The sequence below is a fragment of the Solanum dulcamara genome, chromosome 4 (assembly GCF_947179165.1).
Source record: "Solanum dulcamara chromosome 4, daSolDulc1.2, whole genome shotgun sequence".
NCBI classification, from domain to species: Eukaryota; Viridiplantae; Streptophyta; class Magnoliopsida; order Solanales; family Solanaceae; genus Solanum; species Solanum dulcamara.
Genome location: NC_077240.1, coordinates 79,617,120 through 79,638,023, shown reverse-complemented (window position 1 = coordinate 79,638,023; position 20,904 = coordinate 79,617,120). Strand labels below are relative to the sequence as shown.

The 20,904-nt window shown below is 33.4% G+C and overlaps 1 protein-coding gene across 2 annotated transcripts in view; it reads right to left on the bottom strand.

Moving 5' to 3' along the window:
- The window catches only part of LOC129887790 (callose synthase 9), a 49,928-nt gene extending 39,020 nt beyond the window's left edge, over positions 1–10,908 (bottom strand). Inside the window, exons 1-7 of one of the 2 annotated variants that reach the window (XM_055963017.1) lie at positions 10,764–10,908; positions 9,997–10,201; positions 7,557–7,654; positions 6,989–7,152; positions 4,500–4,623; positions 1,450–1,557; positions 1,250–1,375 (exon numbers count right to left, since the gene is read on the bottom strand). In XM_055963017.1, coding sequence (XP_055818992.1) covers positions 1,250–1,375; positions 1,450–1,557; positions 4,500–4,623; positions 6,989–7,152; positions 7,557–7,654; positions 9,997–10,189 — 813 coding nt within the window. In that variant the 5' untranslated portion in view covers positions 10,190–10,201; positions 10,764–10,908. The remainder of the gene's footprint in view (positions 1–1,249; positions 1,376–1,449; positions 1,558–4,499; positions 4,624–6,988; positions 7,153–7,556; positions 7,655–9,996; positions 10,202–10,763) is intronic. The other variant, XM_055963016.1, reaches the window with a different exon arrangement.
- Positions 10,909–20,904: the final 9,996 nt, after the last annotated feature.

Sequence of the window (20,904 nt, the reverse complement as noted above, 5' to 3'; positions counted from 1 at the left end):
GCTAGATATACTCCTTTTGATCAATAATTCTGTTGGAGGAACAGGAAAAGGAGGAGAAGACGTAGGGCATGGAACATGAAACCCCCTCGCGATGATATGGGCTGCTTGGAGTGAGAGAAATAGGAAAGCTTTTGAGGAGTTAGAGTCGAGTTATACACAGTTAAAGAGTAGTATCTGGTCAGTTTGTTTTTGGTGCACCTATAAAGTTTCTTGTTGTATAAAGGAATGGGTGAATTTGTAAAGAATTATGTCTATTTGTAGATTCTTTACCTTTTGGTGAAGTCCTTGTGTATGGTCAGATTTTTGGCCATGTTTATAAATGAAATATGTTTAACTTGATCAAGAAAAAATCAAATATAACTTTCCACCTTGGGATAAACATCTCTTGTACCATCCTATGATCTCTTGTGTGTCATCCTACCATCCCTTGTATCGACCTACTAATCTTTTCTTAACTCTCTACGAAGCGGATAATTTAACAGTATCCTGCATCTATACATTTTGTAAGTTTCAAGAATCATTATTCAATAATAATTGTCACTACATAAATTTCTTATCTCAAACTAGAATTAACAACTAAACCTTTAACTTCTAACATCCCCATAGAAGCAACTTCAATCTAGATATTGAAAAAACTAATTGCTCATTTTCTATGCCAGTAACATTTCAAATTATAAAGAACTTTTTTATTGATAAGGAAGGATATGAAAAAAGAGAGAATCCTTCATTGTTCAAAACTCCGTGAATAATGGCTCCACCCCTTCTACCATTTTCCACTTAAATATCAGACTTTTTTTGGCAGTAACGTTCGAACTCATGATGTGTTCATAACCTAAACGTCACAAGTCGCGCTCTTGCCACTAGACCAAAGCCCTGGAGGTTGGCTGAGGCCAATTAGTAGGAATTATGTTTTAGTCATATTAGTACGTTCGCTTTAAGTCCTATGTTCTCTAGGAACCTTATAATCTTGTCTGATGTTTTATCTGCCAATAGAAATATATATAGTACTTCTATTTTGTACAATATTGGTCTTGAGATGTGTTTAAAAACACAACATGATGGGAAAGGATACCACATAGCCACCCCCAACTTATTTGAGATTGAGGCGCAGTTGTTCCTGTGATTGTATATCATTAAGAAAAATAATTAACCGCACCAACAGTATGAAAATCTCACTTGTTAATCAGAAAGGAGAGTGGATTCTGTATGAGACAACAAACTGAAGTTTAAAAGCAGTCAGTATATGAACCTGAAATCCAAAAGAGTAATGCAGAAAATCAAACAAATCGATGCTCCTTGTTGATGGCAAAGAAAAATCTCCAGGCAATTTTGGTAGGCCTCTGAAGTACTTCAGAGCTGACACTGCTGCACGTACCTGACATTTTACTGAATCACATCAGAACAAATATGCAAAGAGATTTCTAAGAGTGATAGGGAAAGATTATCAACCTCATTGAAATACACAATAGCGTTTGTAGTTGAAGTGGTATCAAGGGGAATAATATTGTAAGCAATGTCCTCAGTCATAGCAGCATCTGATTCCATCATTCGTTTTAGCTGCAAGCAACGACACGGCACTAAAATGAGCATTTCAATGCATGTGGAACAAAAAGAATTAAGAAAATGAATGACTGCATGCATCAAGAGCAAGACCAAGTATTGAAACTATTTGAACGCACATGCATGTGGAACTGCACCAGCACATAGAAACATTTCATGAATCTGCCCAGAGACATTTCATAAGAAGTTTCAGCATGTACTCTTTAGTCTTTACCACGTCAATTGTCATTTGTGTACGGCAGGAATCTTTAAAAACTATGAACATTGACCAGTAATAACAACTAAGCTTCCTCGAGATTTTTTATTTTACACCCTTTTGGAGAACGAGGACTGTTAGTAACTTGCTACTAGGAATAGGAAGAAAAATCAAATGCCCTCCACAAGTGAAACGACCACTATCGTGCAGCGGAAACTACAAAAATTGAAAATATTGAACAACAAATAAGAAGGAACACTTTTACCCAAAAAAAAAAAAAGAGGAACACAATTGAATGTAGAACCTATCCAGCTCAGAGGCATTAGACCAAATAGATGATATACAAGTAGCTGAAAAAGCTCCAAAATCAGCTTATGGTATGAGAACATCAAGTTTATAAAATTGACTATCTACCCTATTACAAAAGTGGGAAGCCCTAAACTAAAAGTTAGAAAGACCAAATTACCCTGTTAGTAATGCATATTTATATTTAATAAATAATAATAATAATCAAACAAATCTCTCTCTCTCTCTCTCTCTAAATATATATATAAGCTGAAAGATCAAAATATCCTTTTTATAATATGTATTTATATTTAATAATAGCAATTAAATAAAAGCTGAAGAATATTGATTTCTATTGTGCCTTCCCTAAATAGTTGTGTTCTTTCTTATTAACTAATTTTTAATGAAACTGTTAGGCCATTAGGAAAGAACTTTTCAAAGGGCTGGTCGTTTTATTGGAAGGATACAACTCTTTGTGAGAGCAAAATACCTTAAATATACAAATAGATATAGACTGTTGGACTGACAAAAAGATGTACTCCCTCCGTCGAGATTTATGGAATGCACTTTGACTAGACACAAAGTTGAAGAAAGAGGGGAGGAAAGACTTTTGAAACTTGTGGTCTAGAACAAGCCATAGATATTTGTGTAGTTATAAGTTATCTTGATTGCAGATAAAATAGGAAATTTAAAGTTAGATTACTTCTTAATATAAAACAGCATTATTCTTTTTAGGAGATACAAAAAAGGGAAGTGTGTCAATATTAATTAGGACAAAGGGAGTAAATTGCTGGTAGTACCTATTTAAAAAGTCATGTTTGTTGGAGAGACACCTACTCAAAATTAAAAAGATAAAACTCAGGAAAGGTTGTGTCAGTTGAAAAAAATAGTATTCAACTTCCTTTTAATAAAACAATGAAAGTCCATGATTTTGTTAGGCTTTCATCTCTAATAGTATTCTCTCCTTGGGAAAGCCTTGCATATCATTTTCATCAAAATCATGGCCAACAAGAAACTACAATAATTAATATTTAAGCAATCAAGTCACAACATGAACATCATGTGTCCTTTCTTTCCCCCTCTCAATATATAATTCTTTGTTTGAGAGTTTTTTGTCGTAAATTATGACTCGAGATGGTAAAGTTGTTGTCATGTGACCAGGAGGTCACGGGTTCAAGCCTTGGAAACAGCCTCTAGCAGAAATGCAAGGTAAGGCTGCGTACAATAGACCCTTGTGGTCAGGCCCTTCCCTGGACCCCGCGCATAGCGGGAGCTTTAGTGCACTGGGCTGCCCTTAATCATCTTTTGAAAAGGAATTGTATTTTTTAATTAATTGTCCGCTTTACAAGTTATTTATTGATATTGTATTTATGGTTCATTATGTCAACAGTAAACCTACTTTTACATATATATATATATATATATATATATATATATATGATTGATGTTGGATGTTGTTGTTGTTGTATCAGCAATGGTTGTTACTTCTGAGTATGAATTACATTAGCTATAGCATTTGTATGAGAATCTAGAGTCATATTAAGTAAAGAAACATACATGAAGTTAGTTACTCCATGGAATATATACTTCATACCCATATGCATAGAACTACCTTTATATATTTATTCACGCAGTTAAATTAATTGTTTCATTTTTCTTTATGTATTAATGTTTATATGCTTATTCTAGAAATTTCTAACACAATAATCTGGAAGGAATACAAAAAGGAATAGTGAATCATAATGAAGTACCGTTAAAGATTATTGGTGGAAACCAAGAGAGATAAAAGGAAAATAAACAGTTGAATCTTAATGAGGAAACTTGAAATTTGAAATTCTATTTATGCTTTTCATGGCTTTATTTATATGAAATTTGTAATTACTAACAAGTGATACATGTGCAGCACATGTGTGGAGATAATATCAAAAGAGGTAATTGATTGAGTTTAGGGGCACTGAGTCGCTGACTATGGATTATACTAAAGTAGATATCTCTGTTCATTTAAAACTTTTTTTTCTTGGTTCATTTTTCCAGGGTAATATTGTTACCAAGACATGTTAAGAAAATGTGGGCATGAATTTATCTAAGAGAAGATTGGGATGACTGTCCTTTATCTAACTGGAACAGAACACATAGGAGACAGATGCACCCCCGATGTCAAGTCATCCAACGTTTCTTGCTATACCTCCATCGATTGAGTGATTTTTCCCTCAGTTGGTACTGACAAGGCTATTCATAGCAATTGCATGCTGCAAAATGTGACTTCTATTTTAAGGCAAGTTCTCTCACGAAACTTAAAAGGTAGGAAGACCTTTCAATGAAAAGGATCATAACGAGAAATCAACAAGCCAAAGAAGAGGACTCAACCAGCTAATTAGACATACAAAAGAATGCTACAAACATCAAAAGCAAGCACTTGCACACTTATATAAGTAGTGCAGATAATAAGAGACCAAACCTCCTCAGGTATTAAGCGATCCGCCTCTTCTGGGGAAACCTCCTTAGTCAACTGTTCGAGGACATTTCCCAAAACCTTAAGAGTCGCTAAAACCTTTTTCCTTTGGACAGTCTTACGCTCCAATCTATTTTTTAAGAAAAAATAGAAACACAAAATGTCAATCAACTAAATAAATCTCAACAAAAGGACAAATTTATAAAAAAAAATTATAAGGTAAGTAATTTTATTAATAAAAGAAAAATCTCCCGTACACTAGCAGTTACGAAAGGACAAATTATTTTAAGATCACTAGCAGTTACGAAAGGACAAATTATTTTAAGATATGCTGAAAGAAACTAGTCAAATGGGTCCAAACACAAGTAAATTGCACTCTTGGCCCCAGTTCCCCCGCCTTTGTATCTAAGATAAGTTTGAATCTGTCCTTATTTGTGGCAGTTATTTCTACCTGAAAGTTCATTCAAGAAGAAATATGACCTCCCATAAAACTACATGACGTTGAAAGGCGGCTAACCAATTGTTAATTTCCCACACTGGCTGAGGGAATGGTATGTTGTCTCATTATATGGTTGTGAGCAATCCTCACGTGATGGGCTAACTTTTCAGGGCAAGTTAGGTCCCATGTCCATTTTCTTACCATGGTAGCCAAACCCATCCTTATTCTTGTGTGAGGAGGTGTGTTTAGTTTTTCACATTGATTGAGGGAACCGATTGTTTACTTTTATCGCCTTGGAAATCCTCACATAGTGAGCTAGCTTTTGAGGTTGAGTCATGAGTGAAACTCAATGTTCATTTTCCCAACACAATCTACACTCAGTATTCTCTCAAAAAGAACATGAGAAAATACGCACAATGCAATTTTTCTTCAGAGAATATGAAGAGTAAATGCTCACGCTTAGGAAACTAATAAGAACAGTGTTTACTCTTGGAAAACTTTTTGAACAAGTCAACAGATGAGACAGTTACTAAGAGATCGGCATTCAAAAATATCATAAAGACAAGTAGCTCCCTGTTGCGATCAGAAATGAAACATAGATCAGATTAGTCTAAATCTCAAAAACGTATTAACTAGTAGACCATTCAGGCTTTATTGTAACAGTACCTAAGACTAATCAGGTTTGTATGCGTCCAACATGTATGTGTCATTACCATCTCTGGTAATTCTAGACTTGCATGAGGATTCCGTTCCTTTATAGGGGCAGAGTAAGGATCAAGTACTATCTTTTAATAATCCAGGTAATTAACAAAGTAACCAAGAGAGAAATGCACAATAATGATGTATAGAAAAAGGCTTTGACGACAATTAACTGAAATAGATGTAGTTGATTGATTTTGTTCATATTATATGCTGACTAACTCTAATTCACACTTGCAAATCCATTAATGATAGATTAAAATAAAGACCCTAGAAAAAGAAGTCTGACTTTGACATAACAAATATTCTACTAACTTAAAGCATTAGAGATCGGACAAAACAAAGACGCCCACCATCAGCCCAAAACGGCTGAAAAGGGAAGTTTTACTCCGACATAACAAATTGTGGCACACTTTAAGCATTAGATGAGGGCCACCAATGAGGGAAATTTATTTATTTTAATCAAATAAATGTATTTTCATTCATAAACATGACCACAAAACTGGCTGTATACAAAGGATAAACCAAAAAGTAGAGTTATAAAAAGATCCTCTACGAGAAGGAAATACAACCAGTGCATCCAATCTTTCATACAAGGAACTGCATGAGTGCAACAAAAGAAAATAAGGGATCGGAGACTGCTCCTCAACTGAGAAAAGCTCGACTCTACTCCCTCAAAAGCTCTCCTATTTCTCTCTCCAAACAATCCACACTCCACATTAACGTAAGTGGAATCACATTCCATGTCCTACGTCTTCTCCTCTTTCTCCCAATCTTCCAACAGAACCTCAAATCCTAAACAGTTTTTGGCATCGCCCATGAATGTCAAACCACCTAAACATCTCCCACTACAACATCACAGTTAGGCTACAATGCAGAAGAAGATGATCCACGTACTTGATCAGAAAGGAGAAAAAGAGATCTGTGCACTTCTATCACGTATTCTTTATTCTTCATTGAGTATGGAAAAACTACAGAAGATGCAGGGAAACTATCACGTCATGCAAGCTAAAAAAAAATGTTCCTTTGCTTTTCAACCTAGAAGCATCAAATAGTATTTATGGGAAACAGAAATTTCATTTTCAGAGCAAGAAGATATGCACTAAGCAGACATAACACCATAGCAAACAATAAAGTGAAAAATGTAATTCTGGCAGACATGCAAGTGGTAGAACACAACCACAAAGATCTTTTTTTTAATCAGGTAAACATTTCATTAATCACAAGGCCAAAAAAAAAAACTGTTGTATACGAGTGGAATACCAAAAGGTAAAGAACCTATAAAAAGACAACCACCGAGGTCTTCTAGAGGATAACAACAACTAAATAAGAGAATGCTGAGAGTAACATCACTTACTCTCCCAGATTACCACTGAAGACACCAGATTCCCTCAATTTCAGTTCCTCCTCTCGTAATTTATCCACGTTATGCTTTTCTCTGAATTGTTTGTAGAATTCTTGTAAGAGAGTAATATCCTGGCTTCTATCAATCGTGCCACCCTCCCGCTTCGCTAGCTTTTGCTATAAGATTAGGCAAGAGATGGGAAAGAAATCAGAACTGAACCACTATCAAAAATATTGTAGAATGCACCATAAAACATGTAAAAAATCAACTTTCAGAACTATTTTACAATGCATAAGCTAGGTGGAGTTCCTGCACATCTCTAGGATTAGGAGTCCTGACACCAGAAATGAAGCAATACAAAATAGAAGAAACAGAGAATTTCGCAGAACTCCAAAGTGACCTGATACTCACCAAAATCGGTGAATCTATCTAAATAGCAATACTGACAGTCAGAAGGACCAAATACTTCATATATCCAACACAAGAAATATTTTAATACTTCGCGAAAATCCATATTTCCTATTCCTCTAACAAAGTGATGCATATCATGAGTACACAAAGGAAAAATTCACACACATACCTTGATTACAGACATCAAACCAGTCTTGAACTGCAAAACACCCCTCCCCTCACTGTTAGGATCCAAATTTTGAGCCAAGGAATAGGCATGCTCACATACTGCAGCAAATTCACCAAATTGCCAACAGATAGGCAAATTTATTAGTCCAAGCATCGACAGACTACACATCAGCTTTCTAAATTAAATTAATCAATCAACTATGTCTCATTCCAAATTTAAATGAGGTCAACTATATTAGCATTTGTAGCCATTTCACCTTGTTCATATTTCAATAATCAGATAATTCGACATATTTAGACAATTCTTACATTGGTTGGCAAACCAACCACCTTCCTATCTATGCTTGGGACCCACCTATCCTTGTGAAGCTCTCATAGAGCCATAGACTGAGTTTGCATAAAGCTTTTCAAGAAAATGCATAGAAAGATCTAGTGTCCAAGCCTTATAAGGAGACCACCCATCTCACTAACCATCGATGTGGAACTTTTTTATTCTTCAGTACCCCACCTCACGCCTAGGGTAGGATATCTAGTGCGTGGGAAAATTTAATTTGGGGCCCCAGCATTGGGTGAGATGGGTCCTGCTCTGATACCATGTAAAATTAGGTCTTGGACGGTTGGGCCTAACTCAACCCAAAAAGTTAGCTCAAAGGGAGGAGATTGTCCAAGCCTTATAAGGAGATCACTCATCTCATTACCACCAAAGTAGAATTTTTTTCATTCTTCAACACCCCACCTCACGCACAGGTTTGGATAGGGTTGGACATCTGATGTGTTGGCAATTTTAATTTAGGGGCCCAAACATTGGGTGAAATGAGTCATGTTCTGATACCATGTAAACTTCTTTCTTGGGCATAACTCACACCCCAAGAGCTAGCTCTTGGGGTTGAGTTAGGACCAGGTGTCATATCATGTACCAGAGCATGACTCATCTCACCTAATGTTGGGCTCCTAAATTAAAATTGCCCATGCACCAAACGAGCCTGGGCGTGAGTGGGGTGTTGAAGAATGAAAAAAGTCTAACCTTGGTGGTTAGTGAGATGTGCAGTCTCCTTATAAGGCTTGGACAACTCTCCTTCCTTTAAGCTAGCTTTTGGGGTTGAGTTAGGTTCAGGTGTAATACCTTGATCTAAAGAAGTAAAATTAGGACAAATCTAAGAAAGTACTCATGAACCTTCAAAAATCTATCCACAAACACCACCATAGAATCAAGGATGCATATGTATTTGCAACAATTGTGAGGATGAAGATGTGTTTGCAAATAAAAATAAAAATAAACGTGGTACTTAAGAGAGTTTAAGCCTCTAAGACAGCATGGAACAAAACACTAGTAGGCCACAGGAAACAGATTATCGATGTAAACAAACTATAATCAAATAGAGGAACGCCAAAAGTCCGGAAAGTATGAATCAAAGAAATTGTAGAGTAGTTTTATTTATGATAGGAGATAGTGTGGCAACAATATGTGCGGAGAGCGACTCTGACTGATAATTGTTTGCGAGCCTATATTTGATTGGTCGTGCACGAGTATACAATTCCTAGACATCTTAGGAATAATATAATCTCCTTTTTTATAATAAGAAAAAGCTTTCGACCAAGAAACTCGAACAAAAAGTATCCACAAAATATATTCGTAAATTTTTGGATTCAGTTTTAATAAAGGGCATATGATAAAACTAAAGAAGAATCCAATGCTTTCTTACAAGAAAAGAGAAATTTATAGATAAAGCATATTGATATACAAAAACAAGCGCGCAGAAAAGTCATATCAATCAAAGCAAGCCCTTCCGTCTCTTTGATATAACTTGAAATATCATGAAATAGGCGTACTTCTCAACACCAAAAACAGAAAGGCCAGTCAATCCCAAAAGAAAGAATTGAGTTAGGAGTGCCACCAGAATGCCCTTTACTTTTTTGAAAAGAAATACACCATAGCGAACACATTAAATGACCTAAAATTTTACAATTCCATCAACAACCAAACCCAAATGTTTCTTCATTTTTTAAAATGAGGAACTGGAACCCCAATGTTACCATCTAAACATTTATACAATAGGACTCAGTCAACATGAAAAAGTAATTAACATATCCAACCAGGGAAAGCAGAAACATTTAGTCCTAATTACTTTGAAGCTTTTCATGCCACAATTCACTATATCGTCAATGTCAATACAAAGATAACTGACAAAACTATAACTATTTAATTATAAATTTTATAGAAAAAGACAGTTCAAGCGGCCATAATTCGATGCCATTACAGAAGAGAGAATCTCGATCATGTTTTCCCCCCTAAACTTAGACGTTACATATTAACCTGTCATCTATGATCAAGTTCTGGATATTTCTATTTTATCTCAACAGAGAAACTAAGAAATAAGCTCAGCACATTTTGTGTGTCAAGCATGAAAAGTCAATAAGGCCCATGAGAAGAGATCACTTACATACTCTGGACACATTAGGGTCCTCATCTTGAATCTCGTCCGCAGCTCTTAGAATGTCATCTATATCCCTGTTATTCGCAAGCGAAGATGGGACATTCGCAGCAATCCCTCCTGCCGGTCGCCCAGCGGCAGCCTTATGTCCACGTAGTGCTGCTCGCACCAACCGTTCCCACAAATCTTCCACTCGAGACATCTCCTACAAAATCTCAAAAGAAAATCAAGAAACACTAGGTGATCTTAGTTCAATCCTTGGTGGTCACAGTTACCCGAGACTGAGAGTTGTGCTTAGACGCCATCATTATAAAAAACCAAAGACATCAACTTTTTGTCCAATATAAAGTAGAATTAAGCAGCAATTTTTCCTCTTTAACTGAAAAAAGTAATCTTCTTCCAAAAATGACACTAGAACAAAAGAAAACAAAAGCATACATTCAAATGAAATTAAATTCAAAATTTAAATGTACAAAAGCATAACTTTTTTCCTTGCAGTATTATTACATTTTACAAACAAATTGCAAATACTGAGCAACATTAAAATTAAATTAAATTTTAAAAAATAACTGTGCAAAAGTATAACTTTTTCCTTGCATTATTATTACATTTTACAAACAAATTGCAAATACTGAGCAGCATTAAAATGAAATTAAATTTCTAAAATTCAACTTACAGAAACTACGTATCTACACGGACTTAAATCCATGAAAACTAAACGCGTATGAAATCAAAATTAATATGAAACAAAAAAAGATATTGGAGACGCGGCTCACCTGATTGGAGATCTCTCCTGAGAATCACCGGAGAAACTAAGATTAAACCCTAGAAATATTTTTGAGCTGAAGAAACAATGGAGGAAAATGCGAAAAGGACTAATTGTGTAAAGAAAGAGATTTTTGTGGGTGAATTTTGAAATGAAATTGAAAATGAGAGGAAATTACAAGGAAAAAAAAGGTTATTGACCGGGTATAGCCGGTGGATTTTATGGAGTCTTACCGGTTGTTTTGAATTTTTTTCATTTTTTGTATATTAAACGCGGAGAAGAAAATATAGACCTTCGTGATAAGGAGATACTTTTCTTTTCTTTTCTTTTACTTTTCCCTATTTGTCATATAAATCTTTGTTTCAAAATAAGGCAAAAATATTTTGGTGTTAGAATTAGTCTATGAAAATATGACTTATTTAAGTTTGGATGAGTTGATGGATTATCTATAAGTTTAATTCATTTTTTTATACTAAACTCTGAATATAATTAATCAAAATGATCTTTCGGACATAATTTTTTTTAAAAAATAGCCTAATTATCAATTTTTACTATAAATTATCATTTACGACTTTTCAATTGTAAGTGAAGTATAATTCACATTTTCTTCTTTACCTTCTTTGACACACTTAGATTGTGTCAATTAGTGTGTAAGTCCGGATTAGTGAGTAACCTTACTAGAAGAGCGACATAAAATCACACGAATCAGTATTATGGAAAGAGTCGAGATTGTCAGCAAGCTTAAGAGCAATAGAGTCTGGATCCTCATATGATTTCATCTTTGCATACAATTAGGTATAACTCAGTATCTTTGGTTCAAGTTGTTTATTAATCAACTTGATATGTATAAATAATTTATTAAAAACTTAGTAAGTTGTTATTCTGGAATTCAAAATTCATAAACTCAACATTTTAGCTTTGTGCACTTTTAACTTATAAAAAGTTAATTCGATTAATCTTTAAAACTAGATTATTTTTTAAAAAAATTGAGAAACAAGACCAATAATACTGCACTAGCCAGAATTAAAGTCATAATTTTTCAGAATTTGGAAGAGCCAATTTTGCATAACACAACCTTAAAGAAATCGAGAATGTGTCTTTTATTGAGTTAATTCCCTAAATGGTCACCCACGTTTTGGGAATGTTTTCAAATGTCACTTTTGTTTCATTTACAAAAAAATATCACTCAATTATCATTATTTTTCTAAAGAAATACTAAACACTTCAAAAGCTTCCTTCTCTCCTAATTGGCATGTCATGTCATTAAAGCCTTGTTATTATTTTTTTGAATAATAGATTTATTTGATTCATTTTACCCAAATTATAATCTTGTTCTTTGTTTTATAAAAAATAAATTAGCTTATAAAGACAAATTTTGCATGCTTATGAATCATTTTTGGTACTTCAACTTTATATTATTTTCCTAAATAGTCATTCATTTTTTGAAAATTGCCTATACAAATCACTTTCATTTTTTAATTAAAGACAGTAATATCACTCAACTATTACTATCTTTCTCAAAATATACTAAATAACTCAAAAAACTCATTGTATTCTAGTTGACATGTCATGTCATTAAATCATCATTTAAAAAATAATAGACCTACTTAACTCATCAAACTTATATCTTTTCAACAAAAATGTAAATTACGTGGAAATTTATTAAAATTATACAAAAAAGGTCACAAATGTTATAAATTAACTTACTTGACAATTTTGTAAAGGAAGAAGAACAAGAGAGTAATATAGAAAGTATTAATAGAGAGAGTAGTAATATAAAGAGAGTAATAGTAATTCTCTTCTTTTATATGTTTTGTGTGTTTATACATTGAAGTTTAAGGCTATATTTATAGCCATATTTACAAGTGGAGGAAAATATTAATGGGCATTTTACCCACTTAAAAAGTAAATGGACTATCCACCATTTTAAGTGGACAACCATTTTACTTGGTTGATATTACTTGGTTGATAATACTCCCCCTTGGATGTCCACGAGAAATGTGCCTCGTTAAAACCTTATAAGGAAAAACCCAGTGGGAAAAAGCCTAATGAAGGAAAAAGAGTACACATATCTGATAATACGCCTTGAGTGCTGCCTCATTAAAAACCTTATCAGGAAAACCCAGTGGGACAAAACCTTGACTAAGGGAAAAAGAGTACAGCGCGTATTTTGCTCCCCCTGATGAAAATATCACTTAATATCTCGAAGACGACGCATTCCAATTTTGTATCTCATTTTCTCAAAGGTTGATGTTGGCAATGCTTTGGTGAACATATCCGCCAAATTGTCACTTGAACGAATTTGTTGGACATCTATTTCACCCTTCTTTTGAAGATCATGAGTGAAAAAGAATTTTGGTGAAATATGTTTTGTTCTGTCTCCTTTGATGTATCCTCCCTTCAGTTGAGCTATACATGCAGCATTGTCTTCATACAATATTGTTGGAGCGTCTTTTGTCAAAGAAAGACCACATGTTTCTTGAATGTGTTCAGTTATTGATCTTAACCAAACACATTCTCGACTTGCTTCATGAATGGCTATTATCTCTGCATGATTTGAGGAAGTGGCAACCATAGTTTGATTTGTTGAACGCCATGATATAGCTGTACCACCACATGTAAATAAATAGCCTGTTTGCGATCGACCTTTATGGGGATCAGATAAATATCCCGCATCTGCATAACCAATCAATTGTGACGTGGAATCATTTGAGTAAAACAATCTCATATCAATGGTACCTCGAAGGTATCTGAATATATGCTTAATTCCATTCCAGTGTCTGCGTGTTGGTGAAAAACTAAATCTTGCTAACAAGTTTACTGAGAAAGCTATATCTGGTCTAGAATTGTTGGCAAGATACATTAATGCACCAATTGCACTAAGGTATGGTATTTCAGCACCAATAAGTTCTTCATCATTTTCATAAGGCCGAAACGGATCTGTATTAATATCAAGAGATCTCACAACCATTGGAGTACTCAATGGGTGTGCTTTATCCATATAAAATCTCTTTAAAATATTTTCAGTATATGTTGACTGATGGACAAATATCTCATTTGTAAAATGTTCAATTTGTAGACCAAGACAAAATTTTGTCTTTCCAAGATCTTTCATTTCAAACTCCTTTTTCAGGCATTTTACTGCCTTTGAAAGTTCTTCTGGAGTTCCAATAATATTTAAATCATCAACATATACTGCTATTATGACAAATTCAGATCCAGACCTTCTCATAAAGACACAAGGGCAAATTGGATCATTTTTATATCCTTCTTTTAGCAAATATTCGCTAAGACGATTGTACCACATTCGCCCTGATTGTTTCAACCCGTACAAGGATTTTTGAAGTTTTATTGAGCAATTTTCTCGAGAATCCTTGTATGCTTCAGGCACTTTGAACCCTTCGGGAATTTTCATAAAAATGTCGTGGTCCAATGAGCCATATAAATAGGCAGTGACCACGTCCATTAACTGCATTTCAAGCTTTTCATGAACTGCCAAATTCATTAGATACCTGAAAGTAATTGCATCCACCACAGGGGAATATGTTTCCATATAGTCAATGCCAGGTCTTTGCGAAAAACCTTGGGCTACAAGTCGTGCTTTATATCTTACGACTTCACCCTTTTCATTTCGTTTACGCACAAAAACCCATTTGTGCCCTACTGGCTTGACACCTTCAGGTGTTCGAACTATTGATCCGAAAACTTCACGTTTTTCAAGTGAAGTTAACTCTGCTTGAATTGCATCCTTCCATCTTGGCCAATCATTTCTCTGTCTGCATTCATCGACAGATTTTGGTTCAAGATCCTTATCTTGTTGCATTATTTCAATGGCAACATTATAAGCAAAAATATTATCGACCACAATATTATTTCGGTTCCACCGTTTTCCTGTCGAGACATAACTTATTGAGATTTCTTCATTCTCATTATTTTCAGGTACTTGGACCTCCTCGGTGGTATCACCATTTGTTGTGTCTCTGGGCTCTTCTTGAGCACTCGCCTCCAAATTATGATCATCTTGATCATTCATTCCTTTCCTTTTTCGAGGATTTTTATCTTTGGAACCAAATGGTCTTCCACGTTTTAAGCGTGGTCTAGATTCATTTGCCTGAATAAGTTGTCCTACCGGGACATCAACTCGAACTTGAGCATTAGCAGCTGGGATATGCGATTTAGTAACCCGTGGAAGGTTAGTAAATGCATCCGGCAGTTGATTTGCAATATTCTGCAAATAAATCATCTTTTGAACTTCTTGCTCACATTGATTTATTCGAGGATCTAAATGAGATAGTGACAATGAATTCCAATCTATCTCATTTTTCATCTGCTTATGTTCTCCCCCTAATGTTGGGTATACTGATTCATCAAAATGACAATCAGCAAATCTTGCCGTAAATAAATCTCCAGTCATAGGTTCCAGATATTTTATAATAGAAGGAGATTCATACCCAACATATATTCCCAACCTTCTTTGGGGACCCATCTTTGTGCGATGCGGTAGAGCAATTGGGACATATACCGCACACCCAAATATTCTAAGATGGGATATATTTGGCTCCCTTCCAAACGCCAACTGTAATGGGGAAAATTCATGATAATTTGTTGGCCTTACGCGCACAAGTGCTGCTGCATGCAAAATAGCATGCCCCCATACTGAAATAGGAAGTTTTGTCCTCATTAGCAATGGTATAGCTATCCATTGGAGGCGTTTAATCAATGATTCAGCTAGACCATTTTGTGTATGTACATGAGCGACCGGATGCTCAACTTTTATTCCAATCGACATACAATAATCATTAAATGATTAAGATGTGAATTCACCAGCATTATCAAGACGAATTGTCTTTATTGCATAATCTGGAAATTGTGCTCTTAACCTTATAATTTGAGCTAACAATCTCGCAAAAGCCATGTTGCGAGTTGATAATAAGCACACATGTGACCATCTTGTAGATGCATCTATCAAGACCATATAATATTTGAATGGTCCACATGAAGGGTGAATTGGCCCACATATATCACCCTGTATAAGTTCCAGAAACGCAGGGGATTCAATCCCAACCTTAGTTGCTGATGGTTTGATAATCAGTTTTCCTTGGAAACAAGCAACACAAGAGAATTCCTTAGATTGAAGAATTTTCTGATTCTTCAAAGTGTGTCCATGTGAATTCTCAATAATTCTGCGCATCATATTATAACCGGGATGGCCCAACCGGTCATGCCAAATGATAAAATCATTAGAATCAGTAAACCTTTTGTTTACAATGGCATGTGATTCAACAGTACCAATATTTGTATGGTACAACCCAGAAGAAAGTGCAGGTAATTTTTCGTGCACAATTTTCTTCTCCATATTTATTGTAATAATATAAAGGTATTCAACCTTTCCTTCATTTGCAGTCTCAATATGATAGCCATTTTGGCGAATAACCTTGAAACTTAACAAGTTTCTTTGAGACTTACTACAATATAATGCATTATCAATTACCAATATCGTTCCTCCAGGTAGTAATAAGGCTGCTTTTCCAGAGCATTCAATTAATTTTGTACTACCAGATATTGTATTGACATAGGCCTTTTTCATAATCAAATGACAAAAATATTTCTTTTCTTTTAATATCGTATGAGTTGTGGCACTATCCAAAATGCACATATCTCCATTATTCATCTTGAATCCAATTGAAGACTGATAAATTTATTTATCTTCATAAAATAAAAATGCATTGTAAGAAATAAAATAAGTAACAATTTTGCTAGAAAAACATAAGTCCTTTTTTTTAAAGTTAAATTATGGTAATTTATAATTAAAAAAAAATTATATGATTCAATTATGATGAATGTTACAATAATTTAGTTTATGGAATTGTATACTTATTAACCTTAAATAAATATTATACACAAGTATTAAAAACAAATATAAAATATTATAAAACATTAATATAATATTATTCATCATGTATAGATAATTTGTTTATTGACAAAAATAATACAATCATTATATATTATTAATGTCTAAAACATTAACAAGAATAAATAGTTATTATAATGACATTAAATAAGGCGAATATTATTTTTAGTAACAATATGATATTAAGATTAAATAATAGCACACTAATAGTAATTAATTACAACATTGTAAAATAGCACAATGTAATAAATAATATACAATTATCATAAAAATGTAACCTTGATTATTATTTTTTTTCTTCAAATACATAAACGTAAAAACACAATAATTCAAAGTACATGATAACATATTGAAAAACATGAAATTAAACATCAATTAAGATCCTTAAAAAAATCTTCAACCTCCAAATGAGTAATATCATTGAGGTCATTAAAATCATCATCTCTTAAGGCCATATTTGCTTCAATATTATCATTATTCAAAGGCCTTGCCTCAACATTATTTTCGAACGCCAAGTGTGACTCTATCCGAGCATTAGAAGAAGAGGCACCACCTCTATTTGCCTTTCTTTTAAAAGAATTTTGATAAAGTCTTACAAAATGCTCAGGCGTCCGACATTCATTTTTCCAGTGGCCTTTCATGCCACAACGATGACAGTTACTTTTTGAAGGGCCATTTTGAGAACTGATATTGTTCTCCCTTTTATGTTGACCACCACCACGACGATTATTATATCGTCCTCTGCCATTGCCACGCCCACGCACATTATTGTGACCTTGATATTTATTATGTCTTCTTTCAGACTGGCCATGTGCTTTTACCATATTTGCCTCCGGTAACGGAGCAGTTCCAGTGGGACGGGCTTCATGATTTTTCATTAAAAGGGCATTATGTTGTTCAGCCACCAGAAGGCATGATATCAATTCAAAGTATTTTTTAAAACCCTTTTCACGGTATTGCTGCTGTAATATTACATTAGAGGCATAAAAAGTAGTTAGTGTCTTTTCTAACATGTCCTCATTATTTATATTTTCCCCACATAATTTTAATTGGGAAGTTATTCTAAATACAACAGAATTATACTCAATTACGGTTTTAAAATCTTGAAACCGTAAGTGCATCCACTCATAACAAGCCCTTGGCAATATCGTTGCCCTGAGGTGGTCATACCTCCCTTTTAAGTCTTTCCACAATTCAAGTGGATCTTTCACTGTCAAGTATTCCATTTTAGGCTTTCATCTAGATGATGACGAAGGAAAATCATAGCCTTTGCTTTATCCTGACTTGATGTTGTATTTCCTTCAATTATAGCATCACCAAGACCCTTAGCGGTAAGGTGAATTTCAGCATCAAGTACCCATGACAAATAATTTTTACCAGAAATATCAGGTGCCACAAATTCCAATTTTGACAAGTTTGACATGATGAAAATTAATTTGAAAGTAACAAAGATAACTTAAAAATTAAATTTCTTTAGTAGATATACCTGATATAGAAGTTAATTTTCTGAAAAATTAGAGCTTCGTGCTGATAACGTGTTATAAATTAACTTACTTGACAATTTTGTAAAGGAAGAAGAACAAGAGAGTAATATAGAAAGTATTAATAGAGAGAGTAGTAATATAGAGAGAGTAATAGTAATTCTCTTCTTTTATATGTTTTGTGTGTTTATACATTGAAGTTTAAGGCTATATTTATAGCCATATTTACAAGTGGAGGAAAATATTAATGGGCATTTTACCCAATTAAAAAGTAAATGGACTATCCACCATTTTAAGTGGACAACCATTTTACTTGGTTGATATTACTTGGTTGATAATAACAAATAATCTAACTTCTTGCCGTTTTTCTAGCAAACAAAACTCAATTAAAAAGCCTTTGTAGTTAATTATTAAATGAGAATATTTAAAATCCCTGAGTAAATTATCTGAGAATTTTAAGCAAGTAATTTTTCATAAAAAATATTCAAATAAATCTGATTGACATAGAGAAAAGTTGGTAAAAAAGAAAATTTTATTATTTTACTTTTATTTTCAATTTAATTCGTTATTTTTATACTTTTATGAGTATTATATTATATTTTATCCTATCATACGACTAAGCATCACTATATATCAACGTCTCATCTCAATTTACTAAACGCAAGTAATAATTAATTGAATTGTCTATTTTAATTCAATAACACACATTATATTTTTCTTGTGCGTGTAGATATTCATATTTGAGTAAATCACTGATTGATTCGAGATACAGATAGAAGCAGTTAAAAACAAAGGTACAAGCAAGTGAAAAGCGTAGAAATTAGCAAAAAAAAGGCATAACTCGAAAAATCTTTTGATAACCCAAGATCTACACAAGAGAAATCAAAAGTTAATAGAAGCATAGTTATAATTGTTGTATAACCTTCAAGAAAAAAGCCGGTGTCTAATGGCTCTACCATCTCTTTGAATTACCACTTTATTCTTTTAGATCATCATGGTTGTAAGCTACCATGACTACACGTTATGCATAGTCTTTGATACGATCAACATTATTCAAGAAATACAAAAATTACAGAAGCATGATTGTAAGCATTAAAATTTTATTGAATTTAAATCCGTAAATTAATTTGGATTATATTAAATTCAAGAAAATAATCCAAATGATGTGGCAATTCAAGTCAAATCAAATGAGCCACTAAAAGCACACCACGTGTTAAAGTTATATGGTAATTCAAGTCAAATTAAATGAGCCACTAAAATTACACCACGTGTTAAAGTTATATGGTAATCGAAGTCAAATTAAATAAGCCACTAAAATTACACCACGTGTCAAAGTTACATGACAATCTAAGTCAGATTAAATGAGCCATTAGAATCATGTCACGTGCCAAATTATGTGGCAATCCAAGTCAAATTAAATAAGCCACTAAAATCATGTCACGTATCGAAGTTATGTGGCAATCTAATTCAAATTAAATAAGCCACTAAAATTACACCAAGTGTCAAAGTTATATGGCAATCCAAGTCAAATTAAATAAACCACTAAAATAATGACACTGGTATATGTGATATGTTCTGACCAATCAAATTGAAGCTCTTAACCGAAGACATCTGATTGGTCAGTTCAAATCGACCAATCAAATCGCACAGGGATACCACTCCCTAAAACTATAAATAGGGGTCCTCATTATTCTCACATGGGGGGTTTTGAAGAACAAGAAGCAAGAAGAGAGTTCGTGGATCAAAGTTCGCAAATTCTCTACAAAGCTACAAAGTTCAAGTAATCAAATTCAATTTCAAGTTCAAGATCAAGAATGAAGTAAAATATCAAAAAGTTTGAGATCAAGTTACTTGTTCATATTTATTATTCGTTATAGCCATACAAGTGTTCAACATTTAAAGAAGTAAGTTGAAAAATGAAGCAAAACGAGGAAAAAATTAATTTTAACCCGCTAAATTTAACTTGTATTGTAATGTCGCATATAACATTTCTTCCTACTTTTAGCTTGATCCATTGAGTCTTTTTTAAAAAATTATGATTTTTTTCTTTTATTTTGTAGTGTTCTACTTTATTTTTATTTTTTAAAATTAGTGTTCGTACAATCATATGTTACTTTGAAAATTGTCAAGATTTTTAAAAATGTGTAGTCATTGAGTTGCTAATATTATAATGCATATTAAAAAATTAAATAAATGACATCGCCGATTTATAGTTCATTTATTCAAATTATAAGTTTTTCATTTGTAAAAAATAAAAATAAAAGACAAGCAATAAAAAATTCAAAAAAGTTTAGTTTACATCTCTCGGAAAAAAATTAAGAAAGTGATATCATAAATATTCATGTCTTTTAAATTTCTTCGTTCGATCAAATTTAATTTACATTAGCTTAAAAAATATTTTTCTATCTCAATTTCATGTTAAAAAAAATTCATATATTTTTAAAGAGTTTCTTTGAATATATATATAAAATTACGTAAATAAAATGACCAATAAAGATAAGAAGAATAAAATAGAAAAACAAAAACAATGTGCCTCGTAAACTTAAGCAAATGAAAATTGGAAAAGAGAAATTGCATAAAAATAAAAATAATGAAGAAAAACAACAAAGCTCCACATTGAACCCAAATGCTTTTCATTGGATTGACCTTTTGAGCCCAAATAACAACAATAACAACATACCCAATGGATTTTCACAAGTGGGGTCTTGAGAGAGTAGAGTGTATGCAAACCTTACCATTACCTCATAGAGATAGAGAGA